At 38.2% G+C, this 16,871-nt stretch overlaps 2 protein-coding genes across 2 annotated transcripts; both read right to left on the reverse strand.

Annotated features, from left to right (window-relative positions):
* Nucleotides 1–1,772: 1,772 nt before the first annotated feature.
* LOC148340149 (L-rhamnose-binding lectin SML-like) lies at nt 1,773–7,301 on the reverse strand. Its single transcript, XM_088290855.1, has 8 exons — nt 7,146–7,301; nt 4,947–4,979; nt 4,794–4,859; nt 4,454–4,589; nt 3,617–3,726; nt 3,494–3,538; nt 3,212–3,344; nt 1,773–1,884 (listed from the first exon to the last, which is right to left on the reverse strand). Exons 1-8 carry the CDS (start codon nt 7,177–7,179, stop codon nt 1,773–1,775), a joined length of 669 nt encoding a protein of 222 aa, XP_088146981.1. The 5' UTR covers nt 7,180–7,301.
* A 4,041-nt stretch (nt 7,302–11,342) lies between these two features.
* On the reverse strand, nt 11,343–16,786 carry casp9 (caspase 9, apoptosis-related cysteine peptidase). The gene is made up of 10 exons (XM_088291764.1): nt 16,405–16,786; nt 15,328–15,529; nt 14,801–14,869; nt 14,640–14,719; nt 13,607–13,783; nt 13,442–13,531; nt 12,626–12,773; nt 12,363–12,551; nt 12,029–12,138; nt 11,343–11,911 (listed from the first exon to the last, which is right to left on the reverse strand). Exons 1-10 carry the CDS (start codon nt 16,534–16,536, stop codon nt 11,789–11,791), a joined length of 1,320 nt encoding a protein of 439 aa, XP_088147890.1. The 5' UTR covers nt 16,537–16,786; the 3' UTR covers nt 11,343–11,788.
* Nucleotides 16,787–16,871: the final 85 nt, after the last annotated feature.

Here is a 16,871-nt window from a genome sequence, read left to right on the forward strand (position 1 = left end):
CAGTTACCAACTCTGTTCCGTCATGTCAATTTTTCTTTTCTCTCCCCAAATTGAGAATAAATGCGTTCAGGGCCCCAAATATATTCTATTTTACTTGGTGTGGTTAAAGGGATGGCGTCTAACTGGTTTCCAATGCCAAATGTTATCGCATCAATGTCAATTATTTTTTTGTAGCTGAACTAAGTTGCATGGGTCACATGTACCTAACAGGCGGTTGCCATGTTTTCTGCTACAAACACCCCAAGGAGAAACTTGGTGATAGTTCCTTAACATGAATTCAGCAATTTGTAACAAATTGACCGCACTTTAAAGAATCCTAGAAATTGATATTTTGCTGGCCCCTCTGCCAAATTGTGGATGTTAAGTGTCTCTCTAGAGCACCATTGTGCGCTTGCTTTGATCTCGATGCATTCTATTAGTTCACCTCTAGCTGGCACTGAAGTATACATATTGTACCATTTTGTAAATTACACAATGTGAAAATATAAAGATATAACACTGAAGTGGTGATTGCACTTTATCTTTAATTGAGGCGGGGAGAAGGTCAAAAGCTCCATATTAAAGTTTACTTCCCCAATCTTAGTCACGCTTTCCTCTTGTGTGTATTTTTGCGGGAGACAAATGATCCAGGGAATCTTCTTTGCTACGCCAATCACTGGTGGCCAATGTTAGAATTGTGATTGGAAGAAGCGTGTCTAGGTGTTGCCCGTCCCTTCCTCCAGGGGGAGCCTTTACCCCGAACAACCAGTTTTGCTTTTGTTTTATTTTATATTTCTCAGGGGGTGCCCCACAATTGTCTTGTATGTTGACAGAGCTGGGCACTTGACCCTTTTGTCCAGGGGTCCTCAATCCTGTTCCTGCGGGGCCGGTGTCCTGCAGGTTTTCCATCTCTCCCTGCTGCAACACAGCTGATTCAAACACTTTTGCACTTTTTTTTCCACTGGCACTCACTTAATTTGCGCTTACAATTAAGATTAGATATAATTTAAATAAGCAGAGCAACATATTGCAAATACAGAAAGAAATTGACTAAGCAACACACGGGAAATGTGGCAGTAGTCCATGTTTGTTTAGAATGTTGAACTATGTGCGCCTTACGAGGATTCAATCTCAGGATCTGCAAAAAAGCACAAATTTGTCACTCAGTTAATGCAAGCAAAATATGTTCAAAGATATTTTTGTGGGTTTTTGTTCCGTCCCGCTTTTGGATAACTTCATGCATAAATAAATACATGCAATTATTTTTTACGAATATCCTTTAAGAATTATTATATATAGTTGCACTGCAAATTTTCCAACCCTGCTCATTTCTAAAGTATCCCGTCGGGCACACCAGGACAACCATTGCCACTCACAATCACACCTAGGGACCATTTGGAGTGTTCAATTAACCTACCGTGCATGTTTTTGGAAACCGGAGTAACCGGAGAAAATTCACGCTGACACGGGGAGAACACGCAAACTCCACACAGGAATACCGGAACCGAACCCTGCACCGCTGAACTGCAAGGCCATTGTGCTAACCAGTCGGTCGCTGCGCCACCCCATTTTATACATTTGCAAAATGTACAAATCTTCCATCTATGGCCACTTTTAAGTACTGTACAACCTTACGTCACAACTAAAAAATGTCAACACATTACAATAAATGAAATCTGCATTGATAGTTGAAAAATATTGATTGCAATTGTAAATCAAGAAAATATATCAATATTGCATTGGTTTCTTCTCCTTCATCAAAAATTAGTTGGATGTGCTAAATAGAGAAGTGATTACTTACATATGCACGTATAAGCAATCTCCAAGTACTTGTATGTGCCTACACAGGGGTCTCCAAACACGCTGTTGCTGGCTGAAATCGTACACTCATTTTCTCCATTGCACCTATGAATGCAGAAGAAAGTGTCTTATTACTGTGCTGAAAAAAAAAACAATTAATAACTCCCAAACTGTCATTTTGAGGAAGCCAGTCCTTAATATTGCCATTCAAACAAATAATAGTAAACCCAAAATGTGAGTCTGTCAGGAAACTACAGTTCGAGTTCAAGAAGTAATGTGGATTATAAAGAAACTACCAACTGCCACAAGTAGGAAATATTTCATTGTCGTTGCTTTTCCTGCATCTGGTGTGCAACTGCCCCCACTTGGTCCCAATACAAGCAGGCCAGGAGGGCAACAAGCGATTTGTCAGTCTGCACCTTTAGATAAATGTAATTGTCCTTGTAGAGAGTTTCATGGAGAAAAGGCTTTCCATCGATCTATTTTATTGTGCTTATCCAGTTCAGGGGTGAGAATGACCTCTTCGTATTTGCTCATGCCTGAGTAAAAATTATTGCTTAATTTGATTTTTATTCAGCTGTGTGAATAAAGCGCTCAAGCATAAACAGATCACAATCCAAGCATCCTTGATCGGCCAGAAATGAAAAAGATGTTATCTTGCATGTTTACAGAGCTGGGCACTTGACCCTTTTTTGCCAGTCAGTCCCCCCGTCCTCCGGCCACGATCTTGGTACGGTTCCGGCCTTGAACCTACGGTAGTGATGGGTAAATGAAGCTTCAAATCTGCTACATGAACCAGTTGCAGTATTTTTGGACTCCAGTTGATGGCACTCTTTGTTCAACATTGTGCTGAACACACACTGACTTGCCATTTTTTAAACCCTTTATTTAAACCAGGGGTGTGAAACTCATTTTTGTGGACGGGCCACATCGTAGTTGTGGTTTCCCTCAGAGTATGACTGTGAACCCATATAAATTGATTGGAAAGCCAGTTTTGAAATCAGAAGCTAGTAAGCAATTGTTCAACAATTTTTCAATTTATTTTAAAAGGGGAGGATTGGTAACAAATAAATGGCAATATCTCATATCTCAGTGTTGTTAAAAGTGAAGAAAATATGCTCGAAACAGGAAGTTGATGCAGATGATTTGCCCTTTGCGCGCCACATAAAATGAGGTTGCGGGCCAGATCTGGCCCCCGGGCCTTGAGTTTGACACATATGATTCAAACCAACAGTGCCATAAACAAGACTAAAAACACACAACAACTGGTTCATGAAGCAAATTTGAAGCTTCATTTTTTCATTTTTATTCATAAAAATTGTCGCGCCCCCAAATGGAGAAAATGGAGTGCCCAGAAAAATAATAGGCCTAAGAAAATGCCACACAGCTATGAGACGGTATGAGCTGATTCTTTCTAGGTGTGCCGACATACCTGCTGGCGACAAGCTCAGTTGGGTGCAGGCAGTCAACATTTTGTATTTGAATCGCAGGCCTTTTATATGCGCATGTGGTTCGGTCGCGGCGTCCATAGTCAGCACCGTAGACGGAAATAACTTGTCCTGCATCTGGCATCAAGATGAGATAAATAAGGTTGGTGATGTAAATTTGTTTTGTCAAAATGCAAAGAATTATTCAAGACTATTAATAATAAACCACATTATGTAATGTTTGTCATGCCAGGAATGTGTCACGGGAAAAAAAAGGTTCATCTCACCACAAAACAAACGTGCCAGAGATGCCTCACACGTCACTACAGTAACTGTTTGGAGTAAATAAAAAACATTAGATAAGAAATGATGCAGTCTTTATTTCATAAATAATCTTGCACGTGACGTACCTGCAGGAAAGCAGGTGAAATTGGTCTCCAAATATTTAAGAGTTCCATAACAGGGATCGGGAGTGCGGAAAACCCCAGTGTTCACGAGACATGTTTTTTTCCCGTTGCATCTGCAGACATTATAATAAATGCATGAGTCGGTAAAAAAAGGCAGTCAGTTGTAATAACGCAATTTGTGTAAAGTATATGAATAACTATGCACTGTGAGGCACAAATGTGAACCAGTCCAAACCACTACATTGATATACTTTAAATAATCATCATCATCATAAAATTAAGCCAAAATAAAAGCACCAGGCCTTTGAACCATTTTCTCATCCATCATCTGTTCCTGTCCTCGTCACAAGATTCGCGGGTGTGGTCTGGAGCCTATCCCAGTCGTCTTCGGGCGGTAGGCAGGGTACACCCTGAACTGGTTGCCAGCCAATTGCAAGACAAACAACCATTTGCTCGCACACTCATACCTAAGGTCAATTTAGAGTAGCTATGATTCATGTCTTTGGAGTTTGGGAGGAAACAATACATAGTTGAATCATATATGATTCAAATAGAAGATTTGATATGGCTGGAGGCATGAAATGTAAGCATACATTCAAGCGCACACTCACCACACCTGAGGAGAGATTGGAAGCCTGAATCTGAGACGTGCTAACCAACATGTTGATGCTGCATATATTATTTTGGGTTTGTGTGTCTACAGTGCTTACTAAAAAATATACTGTCACACAATCACTCTCCATGTCAGATGCCAAATGTTATATAATTGTGATACCATTGCATTCATCCACTTTTAAACCATTTTACCAAATAACACTTTCAAATAAGCACAATGCATACCTTGTGCTCATCTTCTCCGTAGTGCCTTGGTAAACACACTGCGTGTCAGCCAGCTGTTGCAAAACATCGCCCTCATTGCAAACCAGTGGGTTTGAACGACCGAAAAAAGACTCCTGCACACTGATGACTCCATTTTCTGTCCCATGGCAAGAGAAAGACACAGCAATCATGAATTCGATGACATTGAAAATGATGTCCAATGCATGCAATGCAAAGCTTTCACTTGAACTTTTTAATTGTTAAATGCAAGGTTCCCTTTGAGAAATAAAACACCTTCAAGTTATTTCAGTCAGTGTAGGTTTAGGATTGAAATACTATTTTCGAAAGGCTGAAGTTTTACCACAGTGTAGGAGATGGGTGTTCAAAGGGTCAGTATCACAAGTGGTCACTCGCTCTGCTGACACAACTGAGGAAACCAAAATGATTGTATGAACAGGAGTTTAAGAAAGAGCAAAATATACTGTATATGTTGGACATGAATTTTGATAGTCACCTTCTAAGAGCAGAAAACATGTCGTTATCAGCCCTGGAAAACAAGCATCAATTTAGACACAGCAGATGAATAGACAGACATGAATTCATTTTGGAATGCGGATTATTTCCGATCTAGAATTGATAGAACATTTTTATTATTCACAGCTGACGAGACACACATGAAGTACGCCTGAACCCGTATGCAACCCAACATGTCGTTGACTTTTTTTTCCTCTCTGGATTACTTCATTCATCTTGTTACTGTTAGGTATTGCGTTCATACCACCCTGTGCAATATTGAGCTGGCAATTTCCTGACCGAGCATTCAGTGAGCTTTTTTTTTCCTTAATACACTTTTCGGCACTTAAACAAAATAAAAACATTAGGCTTTTGTTTTTATTCACGTTTTAAATGTGTAATTCAAAGACTTTTGGACTTTAGCTACACTCAAGACTACATTAAATCTTATCTACACGACACTAAAGACATTTTTCCTTTAAGGATGAAAAGATTCAGCTTATGTATTTTTTGTTCAGGAAACTGAAATTAGAAATTTTCTTTTTTATCTATTAATTTTGGAGATATTAGGAAATAAGAGACCACTTGCCACACCTACTTTAAATGAGAAATATCCCCCCTACATATACATCCATCCATTCATCCATCATCTATACCGCTTCTCCTCACTAGGGTCGCGGGGGGTGCTGGAGCCTATCCCAGCTATCTTCGGGCATTCGGCGGGGTACACCATGAACTAGTTGCCATCCAATCGCAGGGCACAGGTAGACAAACAACCATCCGCGTTCACACTCGCACCAAGGGGCAATTTAGAGTGTCCAATAAACCTGCAATGCATGTTTTTGGAATGTGGGAGGAAACCGGAGTACCCGGAGGAAACCCACGCAAACATGGGGAGAACATGCAAACTCCACACAGGAAGGCCGTAGCTGGAATCGTACCATGCAGCTCTGCACTGTGAGGCCTTCGTGCTAACGAGTCGCCCACCGTTATGATGCATTTTTCTAAGAATGCCTGTAAAGATGACGCCGCTTAGATCATATTCAAGAATTAAAGAAAGCTATTGTAAGCAAAAGTGAATGTTACAAGCTTAAAAAAATAGTGATTAATATAACATTTGATATATATATATATATATATATATATATATATATATATATTAGTGATGTCAAGTGATTAATTTTTTTAACTAATTAATCACCAAAAATTCCATGATTAATCATGATTAATCAAATTTTTCAACTACTATTTTTTGCGAAGCTTATAACAGATATTTACTTGAATAATATCTTAGAATTGATGCAAAATCACCAAATATGAAGTATATTTAATTCAAAGACTGTTCTAATAGCTTTCTTGGATTCTTGAATATGAACTAAATGGAGACATCTTTGCAGACATTTATTTTTGAAACATTTCTCAAAACTGCCCACAAGCGCCACACTCCAGCAGTGTTGGTTTGCAAGGCCCAGTGGTAACTTAAACACAGTGTTTTGTTCGACAGCTAATATAGCACACAATATTTGCAAAGTATGCAAATTATTTTTTAAGTAAATCAGACTGAGTTAAAATATTTAACTGAGTTAAAATTTTTGGGATTAATCACCTGAGTTAATGCTTTAATTTTGACAGCCCTATATATATATATATATATATATATATATATATATATTTATTTATATCCACACACACACTGCATTTTGAGTAACTCAGTGTAAGTTCACAAACAGTAAAAAGTTTATGAAATTAAAGAACAGAGAAGTTCAGACGATTTTTTTTTTTTTGTTTGGAATCGGATTATCAAAGATACAGAATTGGAACCGGAATTATCCAAATTCATTCAATACCCTTACTTCTCCTTTGCTGATAGATAGATAGATAGATAGATAGATAGATAGATAGATAGATAGATAGATAGATAGATAGATAGATAGATAGATAGATAGATAGATAGATAGATGGATAGATAGATAGATAGATAGATAGATAGATAGATAGATAGATAGATAGATAGATAGATAGATAGATAGATAGATAGATAGATAGATAGATAGATAGATAGAGATTTCTTTTTAGGACTATAAAAAGAGCAAGCGATCAACAACCCAAACTTTTGTCAGCAATGCACAAAGTCTTGTTTCTTCTTCTTGAAGTCAACAGGTGACTTGGGAACAGATTTGTTTCAAAAGTCAATACTTACACAATGCTGAGCTGAGTCTGAAACAGGAGGGCATGTTTCACACGATCCGGTCTTTAGCAGAATGTTCAACGGAGGATGACTTAATTGTATTGATAATAACGTCTAGGCTTCCACCCAAACTGGTAAGGAAAAAGCCACGCCCCCTCCTATTTTTTTTTTCGACAGCAAATGTTACAAGGCTATTTTTTCTAATCGAGATTGCTACACGTCCTCAACCCCCACCACAAATAACGGCGAAAAGTCTTTAACCCTTAATGCCGGAAAAGAAGTTTGAACAATAGGTTACATTGTGAGATTACAGACTTGCTTCTGAACTCATGATGTAAGTCTGGAAGATACCGTAAAAGAAAGTCTTCCTTTTCAGAAAGTGACATTCATATTTTCTGAAACACCAGATTTTTTTTTTATTAGACCAATTCCCATTGATCGCATGTGCTGCTTTGCTAGTTTAGTGACTGTTTGTTTCTATTGTGAAACGTGGTATTTATCATAAATAATCTACAAAGAAAAATCGCATTATACAATGTTTGCATCAAATCTCATTTGCCCTTGCACAACGTTCTGTTTTAAATCTGTGGAGTTGTTTTGTTGTCTCCATGGTGAGGGTTAGTTGTTTTCATTCCTCATTTTCTCTTTGAAATGTTGATTGTGAAAGGAAAGTGAAACAAAGGTTTTATTCTTTCACGAAAGTTAAGCCACCCAAGTCATCTGAAAACCAAGTGTAAAAAAAACAAAAAAAACACCAAGACGCTACCAGACGACAATTGGTATGTATGACAGTCCATAGGTGTGTCCCTAAAGTACACTTTAAAACTTGTAGGTATTGTTTAAAAGGCTTTCAGCTGACAGGTGCAATTTGTGCATGGTTTAACTGCTATAATTGTTAGGTTGCTGGGTGTGTGGAGGACCCAGGAGCAAAGAGGGAGATGGGTTAGCAAAAAAAAGGTCATGGTTTTATTTATTAAAAGTTGCAGCAAATGTTGGCAGTCCAGTGAGAGCAGTCCCAGGTGATACGGGCAATGAGCAGAGTACAGACGATCTGTGGAACAAAGCAAGGTCAGTCTTCTAAATCACTTGTCTAGGATACAACACAAACTGGCTGGATGTACAAGCGTGTAAGTGAGAGAGTTGATCTAACAACGAAATGGAGCCAAGGCCCAGTTTAAGTACTCTTTATGGGAAGTGCTTGCTCCTGGTCCCAGCACCTCAGTCTCGTCAGCCCTGAAGGTTAGTTACACGTGCGGTTACACACACAAAAAGGGAGGAGCTCAAGGTGCAGGGCCAGGAGCACTAACAAAAATAGAATTTAGAGGCCACACCATTACAAAGCATTGTAAACCTCCGTTAATTCTTCACACTTTCAGGATGGAAAAAGATCCAGACGAACAAAGAAGATTTTAATGTCTTGACCTCATTTGCAACCGCAATTCCATTGAAGTTGGGACATGTAAAATGCAAATAAAAACAGAAAATCTGTATTTAATTGAATACACGACAAAGACAAGATATTTAATATTCAAAGTGATAAACTTTATTGATTTTTAGCAAATAATAATGAACTTTGGATTTTATGGCCAAGTTACCTGTTTGCAGAGAAATGCACGACTTGGCACCACAAGTTTAAACTCTTGACTTGACAAATGCCTAAGTAGGAGAATCCTTTGGCGGCTGCCGGGCTCAAACGGTGGATGGAGTTGCTCAGAGGACAGCAAAGATGAGTGCAATGCAGCGGCATGATTATTTGTTCAATGATTTAAATGACATCCTCGTAAATGAGCAAAGCTTTTTTTCTTCTTTGTCAAGAGAAAGACCTAATAAATGATTTCTCAAGTTAATAGTTATATAGAATGAATCAATTGATATTTTGAATTCACCTGATTTCATTACATTACCTCATTACTGACTAACATATTCAACACTCACAAGCAAACGTGAATGGCTCAGTTGAATCAGAACTACAAGGCAATCCAACAATCTGTCAACCAAGGAGCATGCAATGACAAACAAATTAAATAAACAAATAAACAAAAAAATCACTCCTCCAGAAAAAATGCTGAAATTTAGACTTTTTGAGCAGTGCCAAATAAGTTCAAACAAATTCCAGGATTCTTGGTAAAATCTGACTAAAATTTCAAATTTTGGTGAATAAATTTTACTTTGTTTTCAAATTATATTCACAATTTCTCTCTATATATAGATTTTTTGTTTCATTGGGGCAGCACAGTAGTTAAGTGATCTCATTTATTTTCAAGATGCATGTGTAATAGACAAAAAAATGACAACGTCATGTTTTATCACCCTGACTTGACAATATTAAATATACAAGAGGAATTGGAGATTTTCTGCAATACTGTGAAGATTTTCATGTTTCAAAAAGACATTTTTACAATAACCGCTGCACAAATTTGTGTGTTCGTATGTTTTATTGCAACACTTTGTAAGAAAATAAGTCTTGTTTGAGTCGTGTGCACCAGAAATAAATATTATCAAGAAATGAGAAACAAACTTTTTTTTTAACCTCTTTTGATTTCAATAATAAATTGCATAATGAAAATGACAACAATCGTGTTTTAAATGTTTTCCCCATCGATTAAAATATCCACTGTGAGAATCATTTGTGATGAAGGAACGCAATGAATTTCCAAAACCAGACTGAGTTGCAAAACAGGAATGATGGTGAAGAGCAAGATAAAACAACAGCCATCAACAACATAGCATCATCATTCCTTTTCCTTATTACAGCATTCGGGTGGAAGGAGTCAGCTGAGATGAGAAACTTGCATTACCTGTTCAGTAGCCAACATGCTAATTTGCTGTTGTCAGCCATTTACTAGAAAAACTCTACCAAAAATCCATCATGTTGATGCAGTGTACAGAAAGCACACAATGTAATTTCCGAGTGTTGACTGGTAGGCCTGATGATTGGCAGTTGTGACATCAGGAAAAATGAACTCAAGAGTTACACAATTAAAATAGTTTCCTCACTGAACTCAAACTGGCCATGAAATTAGGTAAACATGCACAGCTGACTATCATGAGCGTTTTTACAAAGACAAACGCTGCCAGACCGGTTCAACAGTTTCTTACTGCTACAAGTCTGCTGCATACCCTACGCAGTAAAATGTAATTTTATATCGCATGAGAAGGGAAGGGGGGCACTAAAAACGACTACGATAGATTAAGCATTTTAACGTGTTAAGCATGTGAATTAAGACTAAAAACACTAGTAACTGCTTTCATGTTTGCAGACAGTTAAATGTTAATCACAGTAATATAATGGTTATTTAACCCGTTTTTGGTAGCGGTGGGTAGGTGCCAAGTCGTGTAAGTGCATGAAATCAGCATGATATTTAAGAGGGGCTCCACCCCTAATAGTTGCTTTTGGTTGAAATAGAATGTTGGTTTGTTTTTTAAATCATCTTGATTTAACGAAAGAAATGCAAGTTCGAAGTTGTGCATAATTCGGAACAATGTGTTTGAAGTAATTAGGGACAAAAGTAACGTTATTGCCATCTGTACCCACCAATTTAAGGATGCTATAGAATCTAATATAATTTTTGATCATTAAAAAAAAAAAATCTAGTGTAAATCACTGAAAATGAACAAAAGCTGTCCATGCTGAATAATTTGGAATACAAATCACATGCATGAAGGGGATTCAAACTATTGACAATTTTTTCAACTTTGTGGTAAAATATAGGTAAAAAATAAGGTACGATATTTGGCAATAATTTTACTTTGTTTTCAAATTATATTTATAATGTATCTCGCTCTATATTTTTTGGGTTTATTTGGGCAATGGGATCGAATTTATATTAAGGATGCATGTGTAAGAGACAAAAGAATGACAACCTCATGTTTTATCACTCTGACATGACAATTTAAAATATACAAGAGAGTAATTGGAGATTTCCTGCAACTACTTTGAAGATAAGAGCAAACACGGAAACGGGTGGGTGTCAGTTTACCGTAAGCTAAGGTCAAGGTAAAGATAAAGATGTCCTTTATTAGTCCCACAATGGGGAAAAAGACACTCGCTGTAGTCTGAGGTTGATTTTATGATTGATGATTTCTTTTGATTGCTGAGTCGATCAGTGCGACGTGAGCTTGAAGCGTTGATGAAGTAGACATTTATTTAGTTGAACTTATTTGTGCGTTTACAATTAATGGGATACAATTAAGCATTTAACACCATCATTCAGTTACCATTTGAGAGTTTTTATTTGAAAAACAAATCAAAGAAATATCAAACCAAACAGGACAGAAACAAAAACATTCCAGATCTGTCAGAAAAATGTGTTCATATTTAAAAAGCACCTGTTTTAACGGAGATGCTGACACTGAAATCCAAATGTTACTTCCGAATAACGACATAAGGCGTTGGACTAACCTGAGGCAAATTTTTATATTGTACAAATTTCTCCCAGTCTAAAAATGTTTTATAAAAACCTAAAAAGAAATGAAAAATTATACAAAAATGTACAAATTCACAAAAGATAATCTACAATTATATTAAGACCCAAGGAATTACTGCCATCTGCAGTCGAAACACACCGGTACGCAAAATACATGGACAATTATTCCATCCATCCGCTATCCCGAGACATTACTGTCTTTAACATGTACAGTAATATTTTATCTCGTTAAGAGGAAGTTTGTCTCACTGTTGAGGTTTGAAAGTAAAGACGTTTACGAAGGAAATTAAAGGAACCTGGCATTTGCTTATATATGCCTTTTGCAGAGTTCTGGGAGACGTCATCATTAACCTAGAAACAAACAATAACAAATATAAATACATGTGCGTATACATAATAGAATAATGACTTTATTTATTCCATTTATTTAAAAATACGGCTACGGCTATACTGAGAAGAAAAGCTCACCATCGTTAACATGGTGACCAAATCCTCAGTGGCAGCATTTTCCTCAAGGATGCGGTCCAGCGTCTCAATGTACCAAGAACCTGACTGAGTGTCCCTCCAAGAAACGTAACCTGTGTGGTGTCAATCGGTCATGAAAACATTAGAATGGTGTGGAGTTCCAGTTAAATGTCAATATTTTTACCCTGCTTATTCGTAAATGCTCCAATACAGATGAAATTATAACCTCTATGGTGGAGGTCAAATAAATGCCCTCGAGGTGCACTAACTTCCACTGGGTGGACTAGAAAGGCTACACAAAATTTTGACTCATTCTAAACTCTGTAATGGAGCGCACCTGGAAAAGTAGAGTAGGACACAAGAATGTCACTCGGGGTGGGCAGTGTGGCACCGGCGTCAGGTTCGTCAGAAGTGCTCAGTGAGTCGCTGCTGGATGACGCAGGGATGGCGTCTGTCTGGTCATCACCTGCGCCACTGGACGCTTCCGCCTCATCAGACGGTACCTCAAACCCGCTGTCTCTTTCATCTCAATGACAGAGAAATAAATCTTTGCTCTTACTACCAGCGCTGCCAAAGGAGCCAAAATTCACTGTTAGTTACCTCCTCCACAGGCCTGGATGAAGAAAAGCTTTGGTTTCCCCTGCAGGGAGGGACAGTGTTTCCCGTTGAGGTAGTTTGTGATGTGCTGCACTGGAACATACTGGCCGTCTACACCATAAACCGCACCGGGGAAGCGGCTGTGACTCACCTGCAATCAAGGCATATTCATGACAGATTCATAGCACTCATTTGGGTGTGACAAGTCAACCAAAAGCAAAATGGGGACAACTGAAGTGACTGGAGCACATATTGTATTTTATTCTAATAGTAAAAATTAGTGCTGTCAAGTGATTAATTTTTTAACTAATTAATCACAAAAGAAATTCCATAATTAATCACGATTAATCACATTTTTCAACTACTATTTTTTTGCGAAGCTTGTAACAGATATTTACTTGAACATTATCTTGGAATTGATGCAAAATCACCCAATATGAAGTACATTTAATTCAAAGACTGTTCTAAAAGCTTTCTTTGATTCTTGAATACGATCGAAATGGAGACATCTTTACATGCATTTTTCTTCGAAACATTTTTCAAAACTGCCCACAAGCGCCACACTCCAGCAGTGTTGGTTTGCAAGGCCCAGTGGTAACTTAAAAACAGTGTTTTGTTCATGCTAAAGACAGCTAATATGGCACAATATTTGCAAAGTATGCAAATTATTTTTTAAGTAAATCAAACTGAGTTAAAAATTTTTTGATTAATCACCTGAGTAAATGCTTTAATTTTGACAGCCCTAGTAAAAATCCATATAGTAGTCATAACATAACCATAGTGACGTTATCTTATTTTATGAATACAAAAGCATCTTACCTCTGTCCCATGAGACAGAATGATAACCACGCAGCAGTCGTATGGCGAATGGTCTTTCTTCGACAAATCGGATAATTCATGTTTGAGCCGCTGGGACGTAGAGACAACTGTTAGTATCAAGAGCCACTAGTTCAGAAACAAGCACCAACAAAAAGGGAGTCTTACTCGTTGCTTGAGGTTTGTCCTCACTTCCACGAGAAAGTTGAGCGCTTTGAATCGTCTCTCCAACCTGTCGCAGTCGATGTTGGAGCCTGTGCGATTACCCAGCTCGCTCTGTGGCTCGAAATCCACGTTGTTGACAATGAGGCAGTGTCCGCACGGCCTGGCATCCATTTTGTAGCCCTGGCATGCAAGGGGAAATTATATACGACAGGACAATGAATGTTTTCACGCTGGCTGGTCACAATATGACTTAAGCCTCGCGTCATGAAACTAAATATAAAAGTGTGAGTAAACCAGGAATTTACAAATTTGAAGGTTGGCCCCTTGGCTCTTAACAGGGAAATTTAATTAATTTAAAAATGAAATACATTTTAGCATGATCCTAACAAAAACAACCAAAGTTCATGCAATTATAGCAATATCTTGAGTTATGAGAGTGACCACATGTATGAGCCGCTTGCATGGTGGATTTTTTTACGTTTTTATTTTGTGTGTGTGTGGGATTGCCGAGCAAGCTTCAAATATGGCACCGCTCGAGTGAAGTGAAGGAAAATGGATAAATGAACATATATTCAAGGAGTGCTATCTATTTTTTGGGATGTTTAGCTTTATGCTTGAATATGATACCTTTTAAGTAGATGACCCCCAAATATCATATCCCTAACCATAGAAAATTTCCAATTTGGAATATTTCCAAAATTCCACCATTAAAATTCCCATTAGAATGTATTCCAGCAAAATTCAGCAGAACTTTTCCACTTCATAATCTAATACGCAATACCCAAACTGTATTAAGCATGAGTGGCTGCAGATGATCATATACTAAACTAAAGGACAACATCAGGATGTTTGCTTCAATAAAAGAACTATTAAGAGCAGGCGTGGTCAAACCTACGCTAAGAGGCAATGTCTGATTTTTAAAACAGATAGATGGGCCAGGTGAAAAAAAATTAAATCTGGTGCTCGTTAACATGGAAATGCATAGTTTACAAACCCCTTAATTCATTCAAGTGCCTAACATCTAAATGGTGCTTACCTGAAGGCTGTCCCGCCGTGTCCGGCCTTGCATGCGCATTCTGACACGAGTCTGAGCTTGTAGGTTCTCCGCATCAGGTACTGTGGCAAAAGCAACCGCTCATGTTCGATTAATAAGAAAATCACACAAGCTTAGGAGCAAACACACATACGCTATCTTACATGGAGTGGGAGTCTGGATTGGATGTAGAGGGGCAGCCTTTATTTCCTTCTGGAAATCTACTGCAGAGGCTGCACAAGATACAAGTCGAAATATTTTTTTAAACACATGCTCTGAAGGAGAAAGTTTATGGTTTAGAATGCTTTAATTGTAACTCTTTCCATGTATTTGATGCATAGATTCGGAGATCAGATTTCCATTGCGTCAGACTCATGAACTAGCATTGAGCATAATATCAGGCGTGCCAAAAAAAGAAAAGGCATAAAGATGGCCTTTTTGAGTCCCACAATGAGGACATTTGCATTTAATTTGATATGGAATGTTTAAAAATGAATACTTAAACTGGATAGGCTTCATGTAGAAAACTAAAAATTATCTTTATCAAAATTAAAAAATCAATTAAAACAAATACAGGTTTTATTAATTGTATCAAAAAGCAAAGACAATGAATATGCTCGTGCTCAGGTCATAAACATGACTAAACATACAGTAAGTTAATGTACTGTATATGAGTAACACGTGCACTTACAAACTGGAATAGTCCGGACAACAGGCAAAATGCGGTTGGACATTGACCCATGAAGTGCAGGTGCTCCACTTCGGAGGAGTTCAGCCAAACTGTGCTGCTCTGAATCCTGAAGACATTCCAGAAAGAGAGGGAAGGCCCAACTCCCACGGGTCGCCAGGTCCCGCGTCAGCTGCCTGGCTTGGTCTCGTCTTGTTCCTGAGCTCTATTGAGATATATTGATTAACTTGAGTAAATACAACTCTCATCCTTTTTCTTACATTCATCTAATTAAATGCACTGCATAAATAAAGTTGTATTGTATTGTCTTTAGTGCTTGTTATTTTTAAAGGTGAGGTGTAGCATATCCCAACTGACATTGGGCGAGAAGAGGGGCATACCGTGGACTAGTTGCCACGAAATCACAGGGCACATACTATTGTATAAAGAACTGAGATTTGGAGGGGTTGATTTGACACTGCACAATATTTTCGGTCTCCTGAGCATCTGGCTCGCTCATGTATGGTACAACGAACATAATTCCAACAAGCTCGTCTTCCTCCAATTCTTCAAATACATGGATCCCCTCAGATACGTTTGATATTTCGCTTTGTAAGTCAATTTGTGACTGGCTTAATACACTTTCAATGCTGAGCTCTGCCAGAGTTATCTTGGAATGACGTCACGCTTCCGTGTTTGTAGCTCGGTGGAATCTAACTTCGGAAAACTATTATTTTGTCAAATATACCAAATTATTTTTTTTATGTTTTATTATTTGTATTCGGTGAAATTACTTTACTTGAGAAACAGAAGATTTTTATTAGTATTTTCTCAGTACTCAGTGGCTCACATGACAATTACATTCACACTTTTGAGCAATCAGCTAACCAAATATGCATGTTTTGGGATGTTGCTGGAAGCAATCAAGCATGTCCAAAACATTCACTTACGAGAAGACTCGAACCGACATTCGAATCCAGAACCTCAGAACCGTGAGATTGACGTGATGACCTGGCCCGCCAAACCGCCCACAACCTTGCCCCCCCTCAATTGAAGAATCACTGATAGTCACCAATCGTGGCAACTACAATGCCATCCTACCTTTATTTTCTCGATCATATCTGGAGTGAAAACCCCTTTCTGAAGCAAGCGGTCATAGACACTCGATGGCTCCAAACTCGTGACAATATTTATCCTGTAGCGCTGAAGAATCTCCTTGTGACCGTCCTCCATTCTCCATTAATTACTAAACGGCTGCCACAAAAGCTGTGATGAAAATAAATAAGTGAAATGAGATAGCGTGTAGCGCCGACCAGGGATCCTACTGTATTTCCTGGTCTTCAGTTTGTTTTTGTGGATGACGTCACCACCATGGGTGGCGCCATCGTTCTTCTTCTTCTGAGTATTTCCCGGCAGATTTAACATGGTTGGCGCGATTTCTGCCTGTAATCGGCGCCGCAATGTTATAATATTAATTCTTTCCCCCCAATTATTGTTTAACAAGTCAATCTCAACATCTTTCCACGTCAAGTCGGATTGTAAAATACACGCATTTTGGTGATTTTGTT

This window comes from Idiotropiscis lumnitzeri, chromosome 3 (assembly GCF_059441095.1).
Source record: "Idiotropiscis lumnitzeri isolate Australia: NSW breed Sydney's pygmy pipehorse chromosome 3, RoL_Ilum_1.0, whole genome shotgun sequence".
Taxonomy (NCBI): Eukaryota; Metazoa; Chordata; class Actinopteri; order Syngnathiformes; family Syngnathidae; genus Idiotropiscis; species Idiotropiscis lumnitzeri.